The 13255-nt window shown below is 50.3% G+C and overlaps 1 protein-coding gene across 6 annotated transcripts in view; it reads left to right on the top strand.

Annotated features, from left to right (window-relative positions):
* ano5 (anoctamin 5) overlaps positions 1-13255 on the top strand; it is a 55105-nt gene that overhangs the window by 19337 nt on the left and 22513 nt on the right. For 2 of the 6 annotated variants that reach the window (XM_031900390.1, XM_031900391.1), the window contains exons 2-5: positions 1109-1153; positions 3431-3501; positions 6751-6798; positions 12471-12584. In XM_031900390.1, coding sequence (XP_031756250.1) covers positions 1109-1153; positions 3431-3501; positions 6751-6798; positions 12471-12584 — 278 coding nt within the window. Of the gene's footprint in view, positions 1-1108; positions 1154-3430; positions 3502-6750; positions 6799-9993; positions 10049-12470; positions 12585-13255 lie in introns of those variants that run through there. The other 4 variants (XM_031900393.1, XM_031900394.1, XM_031900392.1 and 1 more) reach the window with 3 other exon arrangements.

Here is a 13255-nt window from a genome sequence, read left to right as displayed (position 1 = left end):
GGGTACCCCTGGAACTATAGCGGGGTGACTGTTACCCCAATGTTTCTATATATCTGTAACCTTGTTATGGGCTAAGGGGGCCCAGCCTGAAGGCCAGTTAGGGGGGGATTTGGGGTGTGTGCTTATTTGTGCCCAGGGTACCCCTGGAACTATAGCAGGGCGACTGTTACCCCCAATGTTTCTATATATTTGTAACCTTGTTATGGGCTAAGGGGGCCCAGCCTGAAGGCCAGTTAGGGGGGGATTTGGGGTACTTATTTGTGCCCTGGGTACCCCTGGAACTATAGCGGGGTGACTGTTACCCCAATGTTTCTATATATCTGTAACCTTGTTATGGGCTAAGGGGGCCCAGCCTGAAGGCCAGTTAGGGGGGGATTTGGGGTGAGTGCTTATTTGTGCCCTGGGTACCCCTGGAACTATAGCGGGGTGACTGTTACCCCAATGTTTCTATATATCTGTAACCTTGTTATGGGCTAAGGGGGCCCAGCCTGAAGGCCAGTTAGGGGGGGATTTGGGGTGAGTGCTTATTTGTGCCCTGGGTACCCCTGGAACTATAGCGGGGTGACTGTTACCCCAATGTTTCTATATATCTGTAACCTTGTTATGGGCTAAGGGGGCCCAGCCTGAAGGCCAGTTAGGGGGGGATTTGGGGTGAGTGCTTATTTGTTCCCTGGGTACCCCTGGAACTATGAGCCAATCACAATGAGAGCAATATTACAGGGATCACTGCCTTGTTTGCGGCACTGGAAAGCTGGATTTTATAGACACTGAAATTGATTTCTAATTAAGTAGGAAACAGAGATATTATGTAATGAATCCATGTACAGTACAAGGCACAGCGAGGGCCGATAACACTGTTATTTTTATTAGGCTCAAAGAGCAGTCTCAGTGCTGTCTCAGGGCTTCTTGTGCCCATCAAGCCCTGGGCCGGCACCGGCTGCCAGGCACTGATCCCTTATGGCCATAGATCCGCAATATAACTGCAGTCAGGTTCTACCCATCATGCACTGGGGCTGTGCCACACTAACTAGCCCGCTGCTATTATTAAGCCTTTTCTTGTCCTTTAACGTGGCTAATGTGACTAACATGGCTGTTTCTTTGTTTAAAGATGATATTTCTGTACTAACCGACTTCCGGACCCCAGATTCGGCAGGTATCGTACTAACCGCAGTGTAACGCTATTGTGCCCGTCCTGTTTGGCGCCTTTGTCCCACGTCTCTTCTTTGTCTCATTCTGAATTCTGATAATAAAGCACAGAGGGAGGGTGTTTATAATATAAGTTTCCATTTGCACAGTCCGAGCGCACAATAGGCCTTTGTTATAGGATGTGGCAGTACTTAGGCCGCACTTACAGCCTTTTGTATATTTGCCTTTATGTATGTTGCTTGCCTTGGCTAATGCTTTCTCCATAAATTGTTGAATGAGCATCGGTAAGCAACATGGCCGCTCCCATTAATAAGCACTAATGTAAATATGCAGCAAAAAGAAACTGTTATGAGGTATAAAGAACTCCACAGATGTCAGGATCCCTATTGCACTAGTCCCACTGATTGTAGCCTTGAGCCCAACAACTGGGTTGCAAATGGAGTGTAGGTGCTTCCACTTCCTGTTTAGGGAGCGCCCCCACCAGGTCACTGATTGGCTGCCATTTGCAATCAATCGGGCAGGTTTGATTTTCCCTTTGGATCAGGGACAGCATTGGCTCATTGATTCGGCCCTTGTCCGTCATTGTAATTCGGTTGTTTGGCCCTAGGGGGGCATATCAGGAGAAGATCCGCTCGTTTGGCACCACAAATCATGGGGTCCTATACTATATAGTTAGCAGGGCAGTCCCCGTGGGGCACCATTTATTAGTCCATAGCCTGCATGGGCACTGCCAAGTAAGTAAAATAAGGCCCAATAGAAACATTAGCAATAAAATGCCACACCTGACCCTTTACAACCCAGACCCACCTGAACCCACCCCGTCCCAACCCAGACCCACCCGAACCCGCCCCGTCTCAACCCAGACCCACCCAAACCTGCCCCGTCTCAACCCAGACCCACCCAAACCCGCCCCGTCTCAACCCAGACCCACCCAAACCCGCCCCGTCTCAACCCAGACCCACCCAAACCCGCCCCTTCTCAACCCAGACCCACCCGAACCTGCCCCTTCTCAACCCATGCCCATCTGAACCCGCCCCTTCTCAACCCAGACTCACCTGAACCCAACCCTTCTCAACCCATGCCCATCTGAATCCGCCCCTTCTCAACCCAGACCCACCCGAACCTGCCCCTTCTCAACCCAGACCCACCCCGTCTTAACCCAGACCCCCCGAACCCACCCCGTCTTAACCCAGACCCACCCGAACCCACCCCTTCTCAACCCAGACCCACCCGAACCCAACCCTTCTCAACCCATGCCCACCTGAACCCGCCCCTTCTCAACCCAGACCCACCCAAACCCAACACTTTTCAACCCATGCCCACCCGAACCTGCCCCTTCTCAACCCATGCCCACCCGAACCCGCCCCTTCTCAACCCATGCCCATCTCAACCCGCCCCTTCTCAACCCATGCCCATCTCAACCCGCCCCTTCTCAACCCATGCCCATCTCAACCCGCCCCTTCTCAACCCATGCCCACCTCAATCTGCCCCTTCTTAACCCATGCCCATCTCAACCCGCCCCATCTCAACCCAGACCCACCCGAACCCAACCCTTCTCAACCCATGCCCATCTGAACCTGCCCCTTTGCCACACCTGGCAAAGCCCCTATCTGCCCCGTTACGCCTAGAGTGTGCCCACGTCCCAGCAAGCCCAGCACCCTTTATTGCCATGACTGCTGCAACAGGGCTACTGGCTATAGGCCCCCTGGTCCCCCCTGTAGCAGAGTTGGTTGCTCTATATAAATATGGCCAGCCAGTTATAGGTGCCTATTAATTAAAGGGGAACTGTAATTAACCTCTAATTAACCATTCATCATGTGGCTCTAACGTGCCTCCTTTTAACCACTTACATACCAAGAATGGTAAATTCTGTGATCCCGGCTGCCGACGCCTTAGAATCTACATCTCGGGTTTCTTCTGTGCAGCCGAGGGTTAAAGGGGCGTGAACAGAACTATTGTGTTTGTGCTTTCACTTGTGAATGTGCGTGTAATGTGTGTGTCACACACACGTGCTCCTTAACCCCTTTGTGTTCTGTGTCACCCTCATCTGTAGCCCCCCCCCCAAATTCTCTTTAATGTAATTGGATGTCTTGTTAATTGCTAATTAGCGTAACCTGCTTTCTGTATACTCTGTATTTCTCATTAATTCATGTGTTTCCTTTATATCAGCAGTCAGTTCTCTATGACCCCCCCCCCCCACGTCAGCCAATGACAAGGAATGTTTATAATTCCATTTAACCCTTCCTGCTCCGTTTGTCTCAAATCCGTGTCTGTGTTTCCCTAGGAGAGGACATCAATGGGTCCTTATTAGATAATAACTCTATCACCGACTCGGAACTGCCCGGCAACTCGGAGGTAAGAGAAAAGGCGTCATGAATGGAAATGAAAGAATATTTTTGTATTATTCCTATGTTTTTATTTCTGCGCTTCCATAAATGAGCAGTTAGATGCTGCTCCTGGCCATTCATTGTAAGGCTACTTCCAGCCACAGCTCTGAGACATCAGAAAATGGTTGGTGCCCTGGAAGCCCAGCCTTGGAGGAATACACAGGCAAGAGTAGGTACCTATAGCAACCAATTCATAATTAGCTCTCATTGGCCCACTGCTGTAGAACTAAGGAAAGAGGCCCACCCTAACCCAACCTTTCTCAACCCAGGCTCACCTGCCCCTTCTCAACCCAGACTCACCTGAACCTGCCCCTTCTCAACTCACATCCATATGAACCCGCCCCTTCTCAACACAGACCCACCCAAACCTGCCCCTTCTCAACTCACATCCATATGAACCTGCCCCTTCTCAACCCAGACTCACCTGAACCTGCCCCTTCTCAACTCACATCCATATGAACCTGCCCCTTCTCAACCCAGACTCACCTGAACCTGCCCCTTCTCAACTCACATCCATATGAACCCGCCCCTTCTCAACACAGACCCACCCAAACCTGCCCCTTCTCAACCCAGACCCACCCAAACCTGCCCCTTCTTAACTCACACCCATATGAACCTGCCCCTTCTCAACCCAGACCCACCCAAACCTGCCCCTTCTTAACTCACACCCATATGAACCTGCCCCTTCTTAACTCACATCCATATGAACCTGCCCCTTCTTAACTCACACCCATATGAACCTGCCCCTTCTTAACTCACACCCATATGAACCTGCCCCTTCTTAACTCACACCCATATGAACCTGCCCCTTCTTAACTCACACCCATATGAACCTGCCCCTTCTTAACTCACACCCATATGAACCTGCCCCTTCTCAACCCAGACCCACCCAAACCTGCCCCTTCTTAACTCACACCCATATGAACCTGCCCCTTCTTAACTCACATCCATATGAACCTGCCCCTTCTTAACTCACACCCATATGAACCTGCCCCTTCTTAACTCACACCCATATGAACCTGCCCCTTCTCAACCCAGACCCACCCAAACCTGCCCCTTCTTAACTCACACCCATATGAACCTGCCCCTTCTTAACTCACATCCATATGAACCTGCCCCTTCTTAACTCACACCCATATGAACCTGCCCCTTCTTAACTCACACCCATATGAACCTGCCCCTTCTTAACTCACACCCATATGAACCTGCCCCTTCTCAACCCAGACCCACCCAAACCTGCCCCTTCTTAACTCACATCCATATGAACCTGCCCCTTCTTAACTGACATCCATATGAACCTGCCCCTTCTCAACCCAGACCCACCCAAACCTGCCCCTTCTTAACTCACACCCATATGAACCTGCCCCTTCTCAACCCAGACCCACTGAACCTGCCCCTTCTCAACTCACGCCCATATGAACCCACCCCTTCTCAACACAGACCCACTGAACCCGCCCCTTCTCAATCCAGGCCCATCTGAACCCGCCCCTTTTCAACGCAGGCCCACCGAACCCGCCTCTTTTCAACCCAGGCCCACCGAACCCGCCCCTTCTCAACCCAGGCCCATCCTTCTCAACCCAGGCCCTTCTAAACCCGCCCCTTTTCAACCCATGCCCATCTGTACCCGCCCCTTCTCAACCCACGCCCATCTGAACCCAACCCTTTTCAACACAGACCCCCCTGATCCCGCCCCTTCTCAACCCATGCCCATTTGAACCCGCCCCTTCTCAACCCACGCCCATCTGAACCCGCCCCTTCTCAACCCATGCCCATCTGAACACGCCCCTTTTCAACACAGAGCCACAAAACCCGCTCCTTCTCAACCCATGCCCATCTGAACCCCCCTTCTCAACCCACGCCCATCTGAACACGCCCCTTTTCAACACAGAGCCACAAAACCCGCCCCTTCTCAACCCATGCCCATCTGAACCCCCTTTCTCAACCCACGCCCATCTGAACCCCCCCTTCTCAACCCATGCCCATCTGAACCCCCCTTCTCAACCCACGCCCATCTGAACACGCCCCTTTTCAACACAGAGCCACAAAACCCGCCCCTTCTCAACCCATGCCCATCTAAACCCCCCTTCTCAACCCACGCCCATCTGAACCCCCCCTTCTCAACCCAGACCCATCTGAACCCCCCCTTCTCAACCCACGCCCATCTGAACCCCCCTTCTCAACCCACGCCCATCTGAACCCCCCCTTCTCAACCCAGACCCATCTGAACCCCCCCTTCTCAACCCACGCCCATCTAAAACTGCTCTCTGGTCAAACTTGGCCCATTCCTGATTGGCTCAGTTCAGCATACAGAACCTTTACACGGGAGTTCTCTTAAATCAAATTAATTCCCAAAAACCCTTCCCTCTTGTAGAAATTGAAAGTAAATTCCCCAGATCCCCCCCCCCCTCCTATTGGCAGCTGTGAGTAACTGATAGGGTGACGGGCGAGTCCCTGCAGCCAAGTTTCCGGGTGCTTTAGCCCTTAGATCCCGATACAAATGATCTGTGTATATAAACACAGGGTGATATATCAGCTGCTCTGTATGAGAAACACATGGAACAAAAACGAGAGCTGAGTGCGGCTGTGAGAGACGCAGAACTGCAACTCCCCTCCCGTGGCGCCACTGCTGGCTGTGCAGCCTGAGCCACATTCAAAACCAGGAGTGGATCTCCCCAAATAACCGGATCCCATAACCACAGGCACAGCCGGATCCCTGTGCTCTCACCTATGCCTGCATTACAGTTCCATTGATTTAACCCAGTGGGGATCATTCTGCAGCCCTGGGGGGGGGGGCATCCAGGCACTTTGAGCATTGTGTACCCCAAAAATGTGGCGTCAGAACACCCTAAACTGCCATCAGTGTGATCTGTGCTGTATTCAAGTCCAACGGTCATTTTGGATCAGTCAGAACCGGCTGCTCTATATCTGCCCCAAGGGTTAACCCCCAGCTGAGGGCAGAATTTATAAGACAAGGAATGTAATAAAGATGATTGTGCTCATGGCGTAATGAGATCTGCTCCTTGCCAGCCCGGGATTAGCCACAGCCCTGCGTAATGCCATCTGCTCCCTGTGCATGACGTTTATCCCCCCCCGGCCTCCCTTCTAATACCCAGCCCCCCTGCTGTGTGCCCCCTTGCACTGAAATGTATGGAATGGTTTTTTTTTACGTCCCCACTAACCGCCATTGTGTATATCTCTCCCACCGTGACCACGGCAGGGCTTGAGCAGCACAGAAAGCACATTTCTCATCTCCAATCACCAGAGGGTAAGAAGCCGCTGCCCCCGTGCATGGGTACCGTAGGTGGGCATGGTGCTTGTAGCTGGTGGTAGTCTCGTGGCGTGGTGTCTTGTCTGTAAGAAAAAGCACATTCCAACTGCCCGGCGTACTTTCCCTTTATTATCCCCTAAAGCAGAAGCGCCAGTTAGTCTAGGGCTGCATTTGGGTGCCGCTTACAGCCATGACTTCCTATAGGAATCTATAATATAACTGACTTTGTTCCTGACCGCTTACTGATTGGATACTCTTTCCACCAATCAGTGGGCAGCTACTAGGGACTGCTGTCTAAGCAGTAGGTGGAATCGATGATTTGGGGCAATCCCATAATCCTCCCCAAAGCAACTTGGGCCACTTAGTAGCAATGTGGCCCTGTTCTCGGTTGCCAATGGGGCAACGTTGTAGTGATGGGGAATAGTATGGAAGGGGTAAGTGGAATGTGGTTTTTGTGCTGTAGGTAAGTGGCCTTTTGCTGTGTAGTTGTCTCCTGGTTTGGCTACTAATGAGCTTTTCCCTTTCCTTTTTATACTAATTACATATCATACTGCATTTAACGGCTGCTTCCCTCCATTACTAACGGTTTCCTTTTCAGCAAGACCATGTGACCACCAACACCCGTCAGTTCCGTGTTTACATACAGTTCCCGGGATCTCGGCGCGCGGAACGGTGACAAATGTATTGAAAAAGGGGGAAAGTTGCTACGTTGCTTTAAGTAGAGATGTTTACGGGGGAATTTTCAGCTGGCGGAGAAACGGCCCAACCTGCCATTAGTTTTAATGGAAAGGTGCCCATGTTCTATGTTCCCAATGGCTACAAAGAGTCAAGTGACTTTATTTTGCCCATAAATCCCCCCCTTTTGCATTGCCGGCCCCCTCTCGTGCGTCTGCTCCTGGGGCTCATTATATTGATAAGATCTTACGGGGGATTTTTCAGCTGGCGGAGAAACGGCCCAACCTGCCATTAGTTTTAATGGAAAGGTGCCCATGTTCTATGTTCCCAATGGCTACAAAGAGTCAAGTGACTTTATTTTGCCCATAAATCCCCCCCTTTTGCATTGCCGGCCCCCTCTCGTGCGTCTGCTCCTGGGGCTCATTATATTGATAAGATCTTACGGGGGATTTTTCAGCTGGCGGAGAAACGGCCCTGCCATTAGTTTTAATGGAAAGGTGCCCATGTTCTATGTTCCCAATGGCTACAAAGAGTCACGTGACTTTATTTTGCCCATAAATCCCCCCCTTTCGCATTGCTGGCCCCCTCGCGTGCCTCTTCTCCTGCCTGGGGCTCATTATATTGATAAGATCTTACGGGGGATTTTTCAGCTGGCGGAGAAACGGCCAAACCTGCCATTAGTTTTAATGGAAAGGTGCCCATGTTGTATGTTCCCAATGGCTACAAAGAGTCACGTGACTTTATTTTGCCCATAAATCCCCCCCCCTTTTGCATTGCCGGCCCCCTCTCGTGCCTCTGCTCCTGGGGCTCATTATATTGATAAGATCTTTAGTGACTCCTTTGTCTCTTATCTGGCACCGCAGTAACATTTATTTACCTACTAGTTCAGGTCACATTTGCATGACAAATATTCCCCAGACTTTCTGTGTAAATCACACCCACGAGACCTCTCCCTCTCTCTCAGGCACTCAATAGACAGCCAAGCAAGATAAAGGGCCGGCGTCTCCATTCTCTGTCAGTAATGAACCTGCCGGCAATGGCTCAGGATGAACCTCTGGCTTTTATGGAGTCAGAGCGGCCGACTGCATTTTGGTTTCTTTGTAACGAGCAGTACCGTTCCCTCTGTATTCTGGATGATACATTTTGTGTATATAATGGGGCAAGCAACATGGCAGCTTCACTATATGTAGCGCACAAATGTTCTGCACATACACACTACTCCTGTACTTTCTAATGGAAACAATATGAATATGTACAGTATATATATAACCTCAGGGCCCAGGCCAGTAAGTGACTCCCCAACCTCGGGGCCCAGGCCAGTAAGTGACTCCCCAACCTCGGGGCCCAGGCCAGTAAGTGACTCCCCAACCTCGGGGCCCAGGCCAGTAAGTGACTCCCCAACCTCGGGGCCCAGGTCAGTAAGTGACTCCCCAACCTCGGGGCCCAGGTCAGTAAGTGACTCCCCAACCTCAGGGCCCAGGCCAGTAAGTGACTCCCCAACCTCGGGGCCCAGGTCAGTAAGTGACTCCCCAACCTCGGGGCCCAGGTCAGTAAGTGACTCCCCAACCTCGGGGCCCAGGTCAGTAAGTGACTCCCCAACCTCGGGGCCCAGGTCAGTAAGTGACTCCCCAACCTCGGGGCCCAGGTCAGTAAGTGACTCCCCAACCTCGGGGCCCAGGCCAGTAAGTGACTCCCCAACCTCGGGGCCCAGGTCAGTAAGTGACTCCCCAACCTCGGGGCCCAGGTCAGTAAGTGACTCCCCAACCTCGGGGCCCAGGCCAGTAAGTGACTCCCCAACCTCGGGGCCCAGGTCAGTAAGTGACTCCCTAACCTCGGGGCCCAGGCCAGTAAGTGACTCCCCAACCTCGGGGCCCAGGCCAGTAAGTGACTCCCCAACCTCGGGGCCCAGGCCAGTAAGTGACTCCCCAACCTCGGGGCCCAGGCCAGTAAGTGACTCCCCACCCTTAGGGCCAGGCCAGTAAGGGACCTACCACCCTCGGGGGCCCAGGCCAGTAAGTGACTCCCCAACCTCGGGGCCCAGGCCAGTAAGTGACTCCCCAACCTCGGGGCCCAGGCCAGTAAGTGACTCCCCAACCTCAGGGCCAGGCCAGTAAGTGACTCCCCAACCTTAGGGCCAGGCCAGTAAGGGACCTACCACCCTCGGGGCCCAGGCCAGTAAGTGACTCCCCAACCTCAGGGCCAGGCCAGTAAGTGACTCCCCAACCTCAGGGCCAGGCCAGTAAGTGACTCCCCAACCTTAGGGCCAGGCCAGTAAGGGACCTACCACCCTCGGGGCCCCTTGGATATGACTGGAATATGGCTGCTATAAGTGTCAGTTTCTGTGCTTCACTCACCGCATGTCTCTGCTTGTTTCACCCAAACTGAATTGTGCCCCCTTTGTACCAATATCTGCCCCCCCCCCCCCTTCCCTTGTGGAGTTGGCCGGCCAAGTGCAGACTCTTTGCCATGGCAGTTTGTGAGATTCTGTTTATGAATTATTTTGTAACGTTATTTGCTGGTTACTCCGCAGAAATGGCGCAAAATGAACTTGTTCCTGAAGCGTCGCCTCAGGGTAAACCCAGATTTGCTTTGGTTTGATCAGTGTTTCTGCCCGGCGTTGGAGTTGCCATGTTGCTTCTCTAACCTGTTTCCTTTGCATGACCGGTTATACGGTGTGGGGCTGATTTTAGCGAATGGCCTGCTTTGATTGGGTTTTGGTGCTTGACGTTTGTCCCCACTATAGTAACCTATAGCAGCCAATCAAATGCTTTCTCTGGTGTGGGCAGAATTACAGGGGCTCAGGGTTAAAATAGACTTGGCATGTCCCATTATGCATAGACAGGACGGTCTGACCTTTGGCCCTTGAGCTGTTGCTTGAACTAACATTCCCAACACTGCTTGATGCCCCTCAGCTGCCGGTGGGTGCTGGGAGTTGTAATTCAATAGCAATGAAGGGTTGCAGGTTGTTTCACCATATTCCTCTCCTTATTGCATTTTACCCTTTTGTTTCCATCTTGTCCTACTGTCTCCAATTTGTCCAAAGTTTTTCCTTTGTCCTACTGTCTTTACTTGCTCTTCTGTCTCCATCTTGCTCTACTTTCGCCATCTTGCCCTACTGTCTCCATCTTGCCCTACTGTCTCCATCTTGCCCTGCTGTCTCCATTTTGTCCTACTGTCTCCATCTTGCCCTACTGTCTCCATCTTGCCCTACTGTCTCCATCTTGCCCTACTGTCTCCATCTTGCCCTACTGTCTCCATCTTGTCCTACTGTCTCCATCTTGCCCTACTGTCTCCATCTTGCCCTACTGTCTCCATCTTGCCCTACTGTCTCCATCTTGCCCTACTGTCTCCATCTTGCCCTACTGTCTCCATCTTGCCCTACTGTCTCCATCTTGCCCTACTGTCTCCATCTTGCCCTACAGTCTCCATCTTGCCCTACAGTCTCCATCTTGCCCTACTGTCTCCATCTTCTCCTACTGTCTCCATCTTGTCCTACTGTCTCCATCTTGCCCTGCTGTCTCCATTTTGTCCTACTGTCTCCATCTTGCCCTACTGTCTTCATCTTGTCCTGCTCTTTCCATCTTGTCCTGCTCTTTCCAGTACAGTATGGGGGTACAACTTATTGTGTGCCCAGAACATTCCTTCTCTGTATATTTGTATTTCTACATATGGGTAGGAGGTGCCATAGTGTTTCCCTTAGACAATACAGTATGGGGGTACAGCTTATTGTGTGCCCAGAACATTCCTTCTCTGTATATTTGTATTATACATATGGGTAGGGGGTGCCATAGTGTTTCCCTTAGACAGTACAGTATGGGGGTACAGCTTATTGTGTGCCCAGAACATTCCCTCTCTGTATATTTGTATTTATACATATGGGTAGGGGGTGCCATAGTGTTTCCCTTAGACAGTACAGTATGGGGGTACAACTTATTGTGTGCCCAGAACATTCCTTCTCTGTATATTTGTATTTCTACATATGGGTAGGAGGTGCCATAGTGTTTCCCTTAGACAATACAGTATGGGGGTACAGCTTATTGTGTGCCCAGAACATTCCTTCTCTGTATATTTGTATTTATACATATGGGTAGGGGGTGCCATAGTGTTTCCCTTAGACAGTACAGTATGGGGGTACAGCTTATTGTGTGCCCAGAACATTCCCTCTCTGTATATTTGTATTTATACATATGGGTAGGGGGTGCCATAGTGTTTCCCTTAGACAGTACAGTATGGGGGTACGGCTTATTGTGTGCCCAGAACATTCCTTCTCTGTATATTTGTATTTATACATATGGGTAGGGGGTGCCATAGTGTTTCCCTTAGACAGTACAGTATGGGGGTACAGCTTATTATGTGCCCAGAACATTCCTTCTCTGTATATTTGTATTTATACATATGGGTAGGAGGTGCCATAGTGTTTCCCTTAGACAGTACAGTATGGGGGTACAGCTTATTGTGTGCCCAGAACATTCCTTCTCTGTATATTTGTATTTATACATATGGGTAGGAGGTGCCATAGTGTTTCCCTTAGACAGTACAGTATGGGGGTACAGCTTATTGTGTGCCCAGAACATTCCTTCTCTGTATATTTGTATTTATACATATGGGTAGGAGGTGCCATAGTGTTTCCCTTAGACAGCACCGTATGAGGGTGTGTTTGGGGTGTGCCCAGAACATTCTTCTGCACTAATTGATACTGGTGGGAGCTGCCAGGTTGCTTTCCTATCACAGGCATTTTCCATACTCTTTTTGAGAGCACCACCATCTGCTGGTCAGAAATGGCATCACATGTTGCCTATAGGAGTATATTATACACAGTCCTTCTTTGCATGCTGTATTATGAAATGAGGGTCTTGCCCCACAGCACATAGGGTAGGTATCCGACACTGGGAATAAGGGGCATTTGTGTTTCCTGCATTACAACACAAATGCCAATCATGAATAGATATAAAATATTGATTTCCTTTTATCTCCTCCCCCCCCCCCCCCCACAGATAGACAAACATGCGCAGAGCAAGGACTCGGTGTTCTTCTGGGATGGATCCCGGCGGATAGATTTTGTTCTTTCCTACACTGAAGACACAGGCAAAGACGCTGAGAAGAAAGCGGTAAGTACTCAAAGGGGAGCTAAATATCCAACTGTGCCTACATGGGGGTAACTATGGGGGGGCCAAACTAAGGGTAAGGGGCTGCTATTGGTTCTTTGGTGTCATGCATTGCCCTATGGGGTAATTATATCTTAGTTGGGATCAAGTACAGGTACTGTTTTATTATTACAGAGAAAAGGGAATCATTTAACCATTAAATAAACCCAATAGGGCTGTTCTGCCCCAATAAGGGGTAATTATATCTTAGTTGGGATCAAGTACAGGTACTGTTTTATTATTACAGAGAAAAGGGAATCATTTAACCATTAAATAAACCCAATAGGGCTGTTCTGCCCCAATAAGGGGTAATTATATCTTAGTTGGGATCAAGTACAGGTACTGTTTTATTATTACAGAGAAAAGGGAATCATTTAACCATTAAATAAACCCAATAGGACTGTTCTGCCCCCAATAAGGGGTAATTATATCTTAGTTGGGATCAAGTACAGGTACTGTTTTATTATTACAGAGAAAAGGGAATCATTTAACCATTAAATAAACCCAATAGGACTGTTCTGCCCCCAATAAGGGGTAATTATATCTTAGTTGGGATCAAGTACAGGTACTGTTTTATTATTACAGAGAAAAGGGAATCATTTAACCATTAAATAAACCCAATAGGACTGTTCTGC

The sequence above is a fragment of the Xenopus tropicalis genome, chromosome 4 (genome assembly GCF_000004195.4).
Source record: "Xenopus tropicalis strain Nigerian chromosome 4, UCB_Xtro_10.0, whole genome shotgun sequence".
Taxonomy (NCBI): Eukaryota; Metazoa; Chordata; class Amphibia; order Anura; family Pipidae; genus Xenopus; species Xenopus tropicalis.
Note: the sequence above shows the minus strand (reverse complement) of the source record. Positions and strands in the feature narration are given on the sequence as shown.